Consider the following 14,526-nt stretch of genomic DNA (forward strand, 5'->3'; position numbering starts at 1 on the left):
CAAACCACTTAAACCTACAATTTACTCAACAAGTCCTGCAGATAACTGTAATTGCTTAGTTGAATATTCGACAACCTCATTCCAGTTGTCGACTCGCTGCCCTTGGGAAAGTCCTTTGAAGTGAAAGTGAAAAGGGGGATTTCAGGGAAAGTAATTAATTTCGCCGAGCGCGATTAGAAACACTTCAGACCTCCTCAGCGTTCGCGTATTTACGAACAAAATGCCCACAATATCAGAAAATTAAAGAAGACATTCTTTACCTCTCTTGTCGTCTTTACGCACTACTTTTCAATGTCGGTGCCACCCGTGGGTGGTGGGGGGGAGGTGGGGGGCATGGGGGGGAAAGGGGGGAAAGGGGGCAGGAGAGGGGAGACACCGCTGAGGACGAGAGAGGTGAGAGCGGCGGATTCAAGCTGGTCGCATTGTCAATTAAACAAATGGATGGAAGAGGCGATTAAGCGTGTCATGATGAATGTTGGGAATGAAGGACAGCGCGTGCGTTTCCTCCGCGAGCTCGGATGCAACGCGGGTTGAACTTCAGCCCCTCTCTCCCTCCCCCCCATGTTGGAGGCTCACGCGTGCTGCCACCCTCAGGTATGTCAGGTGTCAAACAACAACCCCAAAAAAAGAAAAAAAGAAAAGAAAAGTGAATTACTTTAATTGAACTGAACAAGTTGCTCATTACAATAAATATTTCCGAATATGAAACTAATGAGTAGAAACAACTCCGAGGTCAAAAGACGCTCTCACGTAATAAATAAAGATACATGAGATGCCCCCCCCCCCCCTTCAAACAGGGTGGGATTTAAAAAAAAAAAAAAAATCGTCTGCGTACTTGGTGCCAACTGCGCATGCGCCACTGTGCACTTTCACTACCTGCCACACAATCCCGTATTTCACATGGGGCAGGCGGGAGTTGTCATCCACTCGCGTGAACGCTGCTGCTGAGCGCTGGTTGACAGTCTCGGGCGACACGAGGAAAACAAGACGGTGTGTGTTGTTTTTTTTTTGTTTGGGTTTTTTTGTTTTTGTTTTCTTTTTGTATTTCTTCTCCTCTTTACAAAAAAACAAAAAAAAAAGGCGTATCACCGGCGGATGCAGCCATGGAGCAGAACACTTAAGTCGAGCATTCGCAAAGGACGCTGCTGCCACTTGTATACTTTCCTGAAGATCTCCGTCGGAGGGATGAGGAGCTGAAGTCTCGAGTAAGTAACCTGAAGATGCACTTGTTGCCGAGTTTAGAAGAATAATCCGCGTCTTCACCTCAGAGTGTGTGATTTTGTCCTGTATTTAAAACTTTTTTTGTAACTTCTTTTCCAGCGTATTTGTGCCAACATGTCTAAACCAATGGATCACGTCAAACGCCCGATGAACGCTTTCATGGTTTGGTCCAGAGCCCAGCGCAGGAAAATGGCCCAGGAGAACCCCAAAATGCACAACTCCGAGATCAGCAAGAGACTAGGAGCCGAGTGGAAACTTCTCACCGAGTCCGAGAAGAGGCCATTCATCGACGAAGCCAAACGACTGCGAGCGATGCACATGAAGGAGCACCCAGACTATAAATACAGACCGAGGCGGAAGCCCAAGACTCTGATGAAAAAAGATAAGTTTTCCTTCCCCGTGCCCTACAACCTCGGGGAGCACGACGCGCTCAAAGTCAACGGGCTTTCCGCCGGAATGCTTTCCGACTCCATCCTCGGACACCCGGACAAGGCGGCGGCGGCTGCGGCGGCCGCGGCGGCGAGGGTCTTCTTCAACCCGTCCATGACGAACCCCTATTCCTTTTTCGACCTGGGAGCCAAGATGACCGAGCTTTCCCCACCTTCGTTTCCGTACGGGTCGCCGTTGGGCTACCCGGGAGCGTCCGCGGCTTTCACCGGGACTGGCGGCGGGACGCACGCCCACACTCACTCGCATCCGTCCCCGGGAAACCCGGGCTACATGATCCCTTGTAACTGTACGGGCTGGCCCTCAGCGGGACTCCAGCCGCCCTTAGCGTACATCCTGCTCCCCGGGATGGGGAAACCTCAACTTGAACCGTACCCTGCATACGCCGCGGCGTTATGATAGGCCCCGCTTTGGACTTCTGAGAAAATGAAATGTGAAAAACAAAAACAAACTAAAAAAAAAGAAGAAAAAAAAAGCTATCCATGCAAGAATTTTATTATGCATGCACAAACTTGTACATGTGATGAAGTGCTCGTCGTCTCAGATATCACATGTGTATGTATATTGATTAATGCCTTTATCTAAGGTACTGCTTATTTAGAGAACTCTCTAATCTATTATTACCCAGCGGCTCTCACGGCCCGGAGGGGGAAAGGACTGCAGGATGGCACGAATGCACACATTTGAGAGGAAATGAGCATTTTGTGAAACAAAACAAAACAAAAAAACATTTTGAAAGGTACACAATTCGATTTTTTTTATTTTTATTTTTTTTTGCAAGTTGCACCTGCTTTGACTAACCTGTTGGAATCAAGGGCAGCATTTACAATGACCCCACTAATCACAGGATTTCCTCTCAGATACGTTGTTGTACGGGCTGTAATTCACGGATCAAGGAGGATTTGTCGCCACATTTCAACCCCCCCCCCCCCCCCCCCTGAATGACTGTAAATGTGTACAGATAAAAACGACTCTAGCTTATTTGCCGTTATAGGCTTAGTGTTTGAGATAGGGCCAGGAACCTATGCGCACTTCACTCGAGGTGCGGTGTATATTTTGAGTTTTTAAAACCGTTTTATAGATGTCTGTAATATTTATTGTTTAGTGGATTCTATGGTGACCCAGACAATTTTAAAAAGGACAAGACTAGTTCTGTTATATTTGCACATGAAACGTAGAGGATGTAATTTATTTTGAAGGTGATATTCAATTTTTCAGTGGGTTTGAGCCATCAAACCGGTTTTTTTCTCTCCTCCTTACAAACATAAAAAAAAAAAACAAAGTTGAAATTTTAAATGCAGGTGGAAGTGTATTCAAGGAGATTCTCATTTCTTGATCCCTGAGCCTCCCACTCCTCGTATCATGTGCAGCAGAAAAAAAAACAACGTTTTTAACTAACTCTTATGGAATTTGTATGTTTTTGTGTTTTCTTTAACCTCCGTTATGTACTTCAACCTATTGCTACATGTTCACTTGTTGAGCAAAGGACTACAATAAAGCGTATTCGGATTAAACGGAAAGGGAATCGCGGCTGTAGTTCTTGATGAGATGAACAAGATTGTTATCTTTTTTTTTTTTCTTTTTTTTTCTTTTCCTGCTCCTCAGTCCAGGTGAAGTGTAAGGTATCCTCCAAAGGCCGCTTTTGTCCGCCCTTTGAATGGCATTACTGGGGGTGGTGGTGGTGGTGGGTGGTGGGTGGTGGGGGGGATCTAAATCAGCCCATTGTAATCAAGAGCCAAAACCTTATTTATCACAATTTTAATCGTGAATAGGAGGGAAGATAAAACTGTGTGGTACTCTGAGCTTTCTTTTCCCATGAAGGAGAGAAAAAAAATACAACAACACAGAGAGAGAGAGAGAGAGAGAGAGAGAGAGAGAGAGAGAGAGAGAGAGAGAGAGAGAGAGAGAGAGAGCTTTGAGGCTGCAGAACAAGCTCGTCTTTGAGGCTTTTAAACAACCTGAGTTGAGTGTGCGCGAGGCCACAAGTCTGAAAAGAAAAAAAAGACAAAAAAACAAAGTGCATTTAATTAAAGAATTAAAAAGGGGGGACGCGCTCTTTTATAAGAGCACGCTCATCCACCTGTCCCGAGTGTGCGCGCGCGTAGTAGGTGTGCGTGTGTGGGCGCGCGCGCGTTATTGAGTGCACCAAATTCCTGTCAGATCTGTAACGCAAACGGCCCCTCCCAGGATCCACTGAGAGATTAATTCATAAGGATCAGAGCGATTATGCAAAACTAATTTGGACAGTCCAGGGATAATTATCTCCGTCACGGTTAATTAAACCCTTTCACCGCCATGTTCTCCATTGTGACACCCCGATCACTTCTCTCCACGGAACTTCCTTCTTGGCCCCGAAAATATGCGCGAGTGACCTCGTGTTTCATTTACAGTCTGGAGGAAAAAACAAAAACATTCTGGGTCATTTTCACACCGGGATTTGGAGCGACTTTTGGGTCAGACACATATATATTTATTACATATCTTAGTGTAAAAATATATTCTTCATTGCGTTTTATATTTCATTAAATCATTTAAAAGGCTATTTTAAAAAATATCATAAAAGGGCAAAGCCAGGCCGTGTAATCAAAACATACGTGAAGGTCGTCATATCCATAAAAGAACTTCCATTACGAGTTCACTGGCCATTTTCTTTCTCTTTCTTCGGCCTTTTTATTCTATTTTCTTTTTCTTGAGGAGAAAAGGGAAGAACGCTGAAAGAACTTTTTTTTCTCTTTTCTACTCTGGGAGCGTTTAGACGGTCGAGGAGGTTTTGTCCGGGAACAAAACGTGGGTTGGGAGGTTTTGTGAGAGTGTTGTTTGTTGAAGTGGAGCTCAGCAAAAGCGGCTGCTTTCCCTCATTGTGATGAAAGCAATCAGTGGTATTTGGAAAACTGTTAGCATTGTGCACTTCTTCTGTGTCCGTTGTGGAGGATTTCTTTTCACAAGGTTTTTTTTTTTCTTTTTTTTTTTTTTTCAGCCGATCCAGCTGGCCGGAGTGAATAGCAGTGCAATGTGTACACGCTTTGTCCCTGCGAGCCCTTCAAGTAGCCCACATTGAATGGAGTGAGTTGACACTGCATGACAGTGAAACAACATAATAAAAAATACATGAGCGCATGAATAGAAGCAGGCGCATAAATAAATAAAATGGGTGGCCAAAACTGGATAAACTGAATGACAAAACGGTGAAAGGGGAACAAAAAGATATTTAACACGCTAGATTAGCATTAGAATGCAATCTACAAGCCAGAACAATTGATGAATAGGTTTACCGGCCAAGAAAGAAATGGACTAAATGCCTTTTGAATAGATAGCCTATGTTTTTTTCTCTCTTCTGTCTAAGACGTAGAACTGAATGAGAAAAGTGGATGCAACTATGGAAATAAGAGGGAAAAAAGTTTTTTTCTTCTTCTTATGAATTGTTTTTTTTTTGCACTCTTTATTCTAAGATGCTCAGTAAATCAGGACCAATCAAATCTGTTTCCCAGAATAAGAGTCAGATGTTGTGATGATCAAGAGAAATGTTATTAAACCAAACGGAATGAATCCTCCAGAAGTCGTGTCTTTGAGTTCCCCACCTTCTTTGACATCCGCTGTCTCAACTCACCGAGGCCTGAAATAAGTGGAATAACTCTAATCAAGGAATACAGAGTAAATGTTCTTAACCAACACAACTGGAGAGTGTGATTTAGTTTCTATTTGGCTGAATAGGTGATGGGTATATGGCTGCGTTGTTAAGCATCAGGCCCTGATGTAAAAAGCTGCAAAGCTGCTGAACAATGTGAGCACTTGGCAGAAAACGCTGGATAAACTCAAGGGCTGAAGAAGACTTCATCTGATTGAACGCTCTTAAACAAACTAGTCATTAACTGAGGCAGCAGTCAGAATGTCTTTTTTTTCATGAGGAGAGTCTAAATAGAAAATGTATTAGTGTGACTGTTTACCCGAGATAAAGAGAAGCAACCCCTGCATTCATTTTAATAGTTGCAGCTTATTATTGACGTCTGTTTGATTCAGAACAACCAGGAAGTTACATTTTAAATGACTTTTATCTAAAGCTTTATTCATATTGTTTCAAGATTACAATATGCAGAGAAAAAAAACATTTTAAAGCACCGATATGTGTATTTTTAAAAGATATAATGTAGAGAAACAACAATTTATTTATATTTTAATCCATTTAAATAAAAAACCCTGACTACAGTTGCCCTGCTATTTGACCGACTAGCTGTAAGGTTTCTGCAGAAGATTTAAAGCTATGGCCGCCTCGTGTTTTCATAAGCCCCCCATCAGATGCCCTGATATCATTATGTCTTAGTGTTAAACCCTTTATGTGCCTGTAAGACATTTGTAGAAGTGAGATTAGGCAAATTAACATACATATGTATCACCGGTTCAACCATGTTGACCTTAGAGGGATGTACAATGGCTCCCTCATCCCTAATTCGCCCAGGGCTGCCCCACAAGCATGTGGATTATCACCTGCCTTCAATGGCTTGAGATGGATCATTTTAGTATTTTTACTGACATGAATAATACATCAATATCATCTCTTTGAGGATATTTTACTCTATTTGTTTGCAGGAGTCTGCTTCTTGCTCACCTGGTTGTCGTAGCGTGTGTGTGTGTGTGTGTGTGTGTGTGTGTGTGTGCAACGCTGCTGGCAGCTAGACAGCCACTGCTGGCTTCTCTGAGAGAAACCTCAAAGGGTCTTGATCACTGACTTCTCCATCTCATTTTAGGCAAATCAAAGTGTGAAAAGTCTCTCCCGGAGCAATATCTCCATCATCAGGTCGGGTCAAGAATGTTTATGAAGGCTGTGTGCCATATTACCTGTAATCTCCAGGGTGTGAAGTGCCGTAGTTCTTACTTCTCTATGCTCCCAGGAGGGAAGAAATGCCCCCAAAAATTATCTTGCATTGCACCTTTTTTTCCCCCCGCAACAGCTCAACGTGGCAAATCAAAGGCTCAAAAACCGGCACATGTCACTGTGCCCAAGGTCACCGATAGAAATGAGAAATCTCTGTGTACTGTACATTCCATCCCTATAAACATGGCCTCTGAAGTCTGACTCCGCTCTTAAGAAGTCCAAGTTTGTTTAATAGTACATAATGCAATAAGTCGATGGACCCCTGCCGGAGTTCAGAGAGGGAACGCTTGAATTAGGTTGGGGGGCAGGTGAGAGGAGGAAGGAGGGGTGTGTGATGGGTTGGGGGGGTATTTGAGGAAATCAGGAATTCTGCAGGTAAGATGAGTGAGCTGGTCTACCAGATTGTCTGATGTTAACATGTGAACGCATACCGTTCTTTATCATCGTACATTTTAGGTCATTTCAATATTTCTTATTATTTTTTTTATCCTCATTGTAGCTGATGAAATCACCCTTCTTGTTTGGAAACATACATACTGGCCACATTGCACTTGATTGAACCGTAAACACACATAACATCGCTTTATCAGCTTAATATGTAACATATTTTTTCTTGATTTGATGAGTATGGTTAGGTAAAATTATTTAAAATACTCAATATCTGTACTTTTTGTGCAGCTCCCAATTCCTTAATAAGCATCACAATCACACTTGTCTGTATTTTGTATTTCTGTTACTCAAGTTTACCAGTTTGTAACAGAGTTCTCCAATAAAAGTAACATCATAGGAAAACATACTACATGATATTGTCTGGTAATTGTGTGTGTATGTATGTATGTATGTACGTGTGTGTGTGTGTGTGTATATGTATGTAAAACATGTACAACAACCACACATTTATTTCATCCGATAATTCCAGTTTTTGCAAAAGGCTAAAGATAGCACAGATTATGTTCTATTAGGTTTTATCAGAAAATATAAGCATATAGAAATAAAAGCACATCAAAACAACAATAAAAGAACGATGCATCTCGACGCCCCCAACATCTGAAGGGTTGTGAAAGAGGTTGTAAGCATCATCTCTCCATACGAGGAAACTACTTCCAGAGAGGTTATTTTATTCAAGTCAGGATTAAAACACAAGGAAATGAGATAAGTGGGAAACAGACTCTAAAGCTCCCACTGCTGTCTAAAGGAACTCACTGCACTAATAACTTTATTTACCAGCTGTGTTAATACATTACAAAGGCTGGTTGTGAAAAATACATTAAGTATGACAATACAAGCACATGTATTTATACTTGAGGGGAGAGAAAAAAAGAAGTATATGAGGCCTGTGATTATTCTATGAATCCATCAATAAATTAGAATAATGTCATTGAGCAGCCTTAAAAAAAAAAATGTCTTTAAACTGACGTGACATTTTTTGTTCCATTTCCAAATGACCGCTGGCAGAGATTGCTGGCTCTCGTATTAATTCTCAGGTTTTCAAGGAAAAATATATCTATCATAAGTAGAAATAATGAAGTTGAAGAGCCGATGCCCCGAGGAGCAGTCACAAAGAATTATATCTTTCTATAACACAGGACACAGGCGGGAGATAAGTACCTGTCAGTTGGCATACTTTCTGCTACATGTGCCTATCAATAAAAGAGATTATTTTCCCCAGTTATTACAACAAAGATCTGGGGGGCTCGAAGATTGCACCTTTAATGAGAAGGAATGATTTTCCTCCTGCACACTCACGACCACACTTGAAGTGAGTGAGCTGTAATGCCATCAATTTCCCCTCTCTCTCTCTCGCTCCAAATTTCTTATTTCTCCCCGAGAACTTATTAAAATGAAATATTGCCAACATTAATTCGCAGGGATTATTTATTACATTTTAACAGGATTATGGTGTGCAAAGCTTGATTTGGGATTCACACCCTGCATTGTGATATCGTGGGGTTTAGCAGTCAAATTCTGCAGACTTGTTGTAATTAACGTTGGCAAAATAGATCATTGCCAAATGATATGTCGCACCGCGGCTAATCTTTGTGTACTGAAATGTTGGGAGGCTGTAGGACGTGTCCAGGGGATGGAAACTTCTGGATTTTTTTTTGTCTCTATCAGTGGAAGGCAGCTTGTCAATCTGTGGCAGCTTCCAGTTAAAGAGACTCCAGTCTAAAATTCATAGCTGTGGATGTTATTGAATTTTAAGGCGTCAGGTGTAGTGATGTCTAATAGAGCTGACAGCGATCTCATGTCTGTCGCTGCTTTTCTCCACACACACACACACACAGTTCTCCAGCCATGGTGTGTAATGCACTGGAACAACCATATAGTAATGACGACGTAAAGAATGCGAGTGCATGTACCTCGACGACAGCAAAGCAAAGAGCTCGCATCCGGGGCGCCTTATCCTAATCAGCAGAAAATCCAGCAGCCTGCAATCCCCATCTTTAATCTCGAAAACACGGCCCGCCTTCGTGAAACGTGCCATTAGTTATACTGATGAGGGAGCATGACTTCATACCTTAATTGGGAAGTAATGTGAAGGTCCTCAGAACAAATCTATTATGAATGGTCCGACCAGACATCACATGCAGGGGTCCTTCAGTCGGCTCATGCTCTTAAGCCACATCATCATGCTGTGCCTGGTCATATTGTGTCGTGGAAATGTTCCACGTTCTTTTGTCACATCCAGAAAGGCTTACATTGAAGGTAATGGCTTTTGAACATTGTATTTATGCCTGCTTTGTTTGCCTGTGTGTGGGAAGAAAATGGATCCATAAAGGGACGTGAAACAGGGAAAGCAATCAAAAGTCTGGCCTTCACTCTCCCTGTGCTGCTGACTGACTGAAAAAAAAAAAAAATGTTACAAGGCTAGGAGCTCGCTGGAGCTGAGCAGACAGACAAATGTATTTCTTTTTACGCCTCTACGTGGGAGATTCATGGTTGTATTCAGCCTCTTCCTCTGCAAAGTGAATAGCTGTCCAACTTATACCGATAGCAATTAAAATAGGATCTTATACATTTCATATCACGTTGAAATGTTTCCGTGTTCGACGGAGGGGGGGGAAAAAGTCCCAAACTTTCTGCAGTTTAATTCAAGCACACTGAATTTGTTTGTATGGAAAAAATAAAAATGGGTCGAGGGGGAACAGTGCCCCCTTGACAGTCCTTTTCAAAAAACTGGAAAAGAGATGGCACCCAGACAAACTCTCACAGGAGCACAAATGAACTCCAATGTCTAAAAGCAGACCTTCTCCACTTTGATAGCGCAGACAGGTGTAAAAATATACATCGCTAACACACACTAACAAGAGATTCGTGTATGTAGGGCGCAAAGGGAACGCCGAGCCGTTTGCCTGCTGCTGTCAGCTCCATTTTCCTGTTGCGTCATTCACCAACTCCGGCACGCGGCGAAGCCAAACACGGCAGAATCCTCCATTTCTCACACCGAGCGCGTCCTGATCTCTTGTCAGGCAAACATGAGCGCCGTGGCTCGTTGGATGTTTGGAGAAGAAATGAGTAAACAAGTTGAAAACATTTAATTTGATGCACAATGCATCCTGACAGCTAATTCAATTCAGGTAGATCCTAAGATCCCGGAGTCACGTGTCGAGTCCTTTCTGCTCAGATAAATAAGTTGGTTTAGCGGCAGGCGGCTAATAACTCCAGCTAGCTCAACGCTAGCGAATCAGGCGTTTCTGTTTGTCCTGTAATATTATCGCCTCATCCTGACCTTATCTAACCTTTTACCTGTACAGTCAATACACTCGGAGGTGATAAAGGGCCGTGAGTGAATGGAGTGTGTGTAACGTTGCAGCCAGCAGCGATTACAGAGGTAACACGAAACACTTGGAAGCGATACTGAGACAGGGTTTTTTTTTTTTTTTTGTACCTCCTAAATTGCTGGACAGCTCCGGGGCTGACATTTAAAACACAACATCACCAAACAAAAACACATTAAAAGGGAGAAAAGCCGAGCAAAAAAACCCCTGAATTTCAAGTTTTGGCGAAGGCAACTGACCCAAATTTCCTGCCCCTTCTTCTCCTTAACATGCTTCTGCAAGCCCGGGCCCTGGGGTGACGTATCCCTTACACAGGGATTGCCAGTGCATTTACATAGCATGGTTAATGAGAGATCAACACCAGGAAAGCGCCTTGAATATAAAGCTTTCTTGTAAAAATAATGAGCGAGCGATTGATCCATACTCAAACAAGCCGGTTTGCTGAGTTAATACCAAAGGCAGATTATAGCCAGTGCCAAAAGTGCCCTGGCGTGCGACGCCTTTTGCTTAGAGGGTCCCCAAACTTGTCATCACATTAGCACATGGTCAAGGAGTACATCCTGCCACTCTCATAATCTGCTTTCCTGCACAATTAGCCTTCTATAATAAGGCAGCTGCCTGACAGCCTGCAGGGAGAAAAGAGGAGAAATCACTGAGTTTCACTATAGGATGGAGAGATCCTTTACTGCCACCGGAATATCGCCGCCGAGGTGATTCTCTCTCCAACTCGCACTGGTCTTACATTAGGTCTGAACGTTGTGACAACATGGAGGCTTGCTCTTCTTTATTGTGCCAAGCATCTATTGCACTTTGATGATGCCAGACAAAGGAGGGTAAGAGGGGGGGGGGGGGCGAAGAGGGAGGAGAGCACCCATGGTCAGGCTAGATGTGTTTTTTAGCTCAGGAAATCTGAGAGAATCAGATGTTGGAGAGGGTAGAATGGCAGGGGACGGCAAGTTTCTGAATAAAATAATAGATAATTTCATTCCGACAAAAGGCGAGGAAACTATGGGCAAGAGAACAAAATAGCAGGAGAGGGATGGAGAAGGGAAGGGGTTTTTTGAAAAGAATAAGAAGAATTCAGTGCTGCTTCTTGCAAGGGAAAAGAAAAAAAAAAAACATTGATGACACCCGGTTCCATTCTTCCGCTCTCCCCTTTCTCTGCTCCTCGCCTCGCAGCACGGCGGGCTAAGCTGGGAGCTGTAATGTCATTAAATTGCAAATGCTTTTTTTTCATTTCCGACACACACTGTTTACTTATCTGGCAAAAACATATGTTGGAAGGAATCCGTTAAATTCTGCCCATTGCCTTGGGTGAAAGTGCAATAGAAACGGGCCCACTGAGCTCCTTCTGTCGTCTCCTTTTAGCACTTTGCCTTATCTACAAGGCTGCTTAGCAGCAAACTGGCGAGTTCAATGAAAAATGAAGATACAGTGCAAGATTAGGGAAGAACAGTGAGGGGAGAAATGCTTGGAGAGAGGGTCATCCCATTGCAAATGATTTCACTCCTCTCCATCTGCATAAATGACTATTTTTAAGGCATCTCCAGCGTCTGTATATTTTTCTCACTCTGCCACACATTTAATTTCACGCCCCGTGTTCTGAATATGCTTAAATGCATATCTCTGATGCACCTTTAAGCCAGAGGAAAGAGGATGGGGGGGGTGGTGGTGGTGGGGGGGGGGGAGAGTGGGGAGGGTACGAAAGCAAAATTAAAGATAAAATGGTGTGATTTGCACTACAAGTCTATTACTTTATGGCATTTACATATAGTTTACCTCTGCAATTCCAAGATTTTTTTTTTTTCCTGCCACCTTCCTATCAGTATTTGGGCTTGTATAAATATGTATAAATCTTTGTTGAGAAAAAATAGAATTCCTAGCACTGCACTGGAAAGTTTGAAGGTGGCACTTTCTTGCTTCAACTTCTTCTCTTGCTCCCATGAGATTGTCAGCATATCTGCTGGGGGGGTGTTCTCTCTCTCTTTCCCCTGCCTGCCCCAACAAAGACACAGGCTTCAAGCACTTTGTGCCCCGCGATCCCCCCCAGATCCTCCTCCTCCTCCTCCTCCTCCTCCTCCTCCTCCTCCTCCTCCTCCGCGGTGCAACGGGTGGGGAGGTGGGATCCCGGGTCAAGGCTTGGCCATGGCTTTTAGAGGACGGGCCTTGGCAAACGCCTGACGCAGGCGAGGAGCAGCATCCTTGTGGAACAAGTGGGTGAGCCGCTCACATGGGAAGATGGTCAGACAGGTATTTAGAGAAGGAGCTCACGGCGAACATGATGGATGGCGACTACATGTGTGCTGCCACTGCTATCAGGTGGACGTGTTGTTCTACAGGGGAAGTTAGAGCTGCGAGTGGAAAGCCCGCCCCTAACAGCAGAGGAGAGGAAGGCTGTGAATTGGCCTGGGAATGAAAAGGAGAGAGAGAGAGGGATGGATGGAGAGGGAGAGAGGCTATTCAGAGCACGATTCCTTTCCTTCATTGTCTGCCCGCTCAGATTTGAATACGCTCACTCAAAGCAGACGAGAAAAATGCTTCAGACCCTCGCATTGTTGGCTTTCTCTCTCTTCTTTTCTATTTGCAATTAAATGCATTTCAAACGGAACAACTGTACAGAAAGCATTTCGTGATAAGAAGGAATTCCATTGCCTTTAACCCCCTTTGTAATGGCTTTGCAATTTTTTGAGCACTCTTATTATGTGACTTGCACAATCAAAACATATCTTTTGAATAGAAAATGCCATACAACTTAAGTATTGCTTCATTGAAAATTAAATTGCATTTAAAATCTTTTTTTTTTTTTAGTTCTCTGTGTTCCTCGTTTCTTAAGCCACTCTTAGTGTTTCGTTCTTTCTTTCCTTTTTTGGGGGTCTTTGTGTGCAACGTGGTGCCTTGACAGGACCCTTGTGTCCTGAGCAGTATCACACACACTGGTCCTTAGCATGGGATGAGATCAGTCAATTAGAATTAATGTCATCTGGTCATTTACAGCTAAACACCCTCCGTATGCATTGTGTTTGCTTTGTGTGCAAAGCATCAACTGCAAAACCAATCTCATCCTCCAGACATGAATTTTTTGAAGGATTTGAACGCTGTAAATAACTCCAAACCCTCTCTTACGAGGTTTACCCCCGGAGCACTTTGTAACTTATCAGGGCTGCCTTGTGCCTCCTCTAATGCTTGCATTATGCTCAAATGTAAATCGGTAAGCTGCCAGAGAGGTGGGCGGGAATCACTGAAGAAAGAATCACTGAAGGGTCTAGCCAATATTCTGATTGGGGCATAGCAAAATAAACAGTATAGTTTTGTTTTGTTTTTTTGAGAAGCCGGATTTTTGTTGTTGTTTATGAACACAAATATTCCCCACTACTCTGTTATTATTCACAAACAATGGTTGCTTGGGTGTTACACACTTCCAGGGATTTAAGTAATAAAAATGCGAGACCTTTGAAATATTATAATGTGTGAAAAAGTTTTCCAGGGTTGCAGGTTTTCTATTTTCAAAATGCCAACACGAGAATTAAAGGGAACTCTAACATCCTGGGTGAATGGAGCCCAGGGGCCTGTTTTGTAGTTCTAATTTCCATCTCTAATGGTACAAGAGACTGATTAGTAATTAGGACAGACTCATTTAAATGCATGTAATGAGCATTATAGGTTTCCCCATATACTGTGCACTTCGTACTGATGAAAATGGATAGCATCTTCGTCAATTTGAACGCATGTTGACCTTTAATGGCAATTAATCTGCAACACAGCTCTTCATGCTGCTCGTCCTTGAATTGGCTTCATAGCGTAATGAGTATATCGTTGGAATCTCCTAAATAATTGACCTCCGGCATGTTTTGCAGCATAACTATTAATCTTATTTTCCAGTGAATAATTTTTTTTTTTATCAGTTTGCGAGAGAAGTGGGTTACACGAGTACAAACTAGTGCAGGGGGATGTGTGGCCCCTAGATATTAATTTGGAGACGGATAGGAGTCTTAAAGAGGATTAAAACTCTATGCAGGCTAGTCATTTCATTTGACTGCATACCACCCAGCCCACTGTATATACTGTCAGTCACCGCTTGGCATGCTTTAGATTTGAAATGGTGACAGTTAAAGTACAAAGATGTCCAATCCTAGACTATTTCATGGCATATTTCTTGGAGCATCCTGAAGGAAATGCAAACTGTTCGGGCCAGTTATTGCAGCGAAGCAG

At 43.0% G+C, this 14,526-nt stretch overlaps 1 protein-coding gene across 1 annotated transcript; it reads left to right on the plus strand.

The window, feature by feature from the left end:
* The first annotated feature begins 893 nt into the window (after nucleotides 1–893).
* sox21b (SRY-box transcription factor 21b) lies at nucleotides 894–3,188 on the plus strand. Its single transcript, XM_084022180.1, has 2 exons — nucleotides 894–1,205; nucleotides 1,321–3,188. The coding sequence occupies exon 2, from the start codon at nucleotides 1,336–1,338 to the stop codon at nucleotides 2,065–2,067; it is 732 nt and encodes a 243-aa protein (XP_083878306.1). The 5' UTR covers nucleotides 894–1,205; nucleotides 1,321–1,335; the 3' UTR covers nucleotides 2,068–3,188.
* Nucleotides 3,189–14,526: the final 11,338 nt, after the last annotated feature.

This window comes from Eutrigla gurnardus (genome assembly GCF_963514095.1).
Source record: "Eutrigla gurnardus genome assembly, chromosome: 12".
Classification (NCBI taxonomy): Eukaryota; Metazoa; Chordata; class Actinopteri; order Perciformes; family Triglidae; genus Eutrigla; species Eutrigla gurnardus.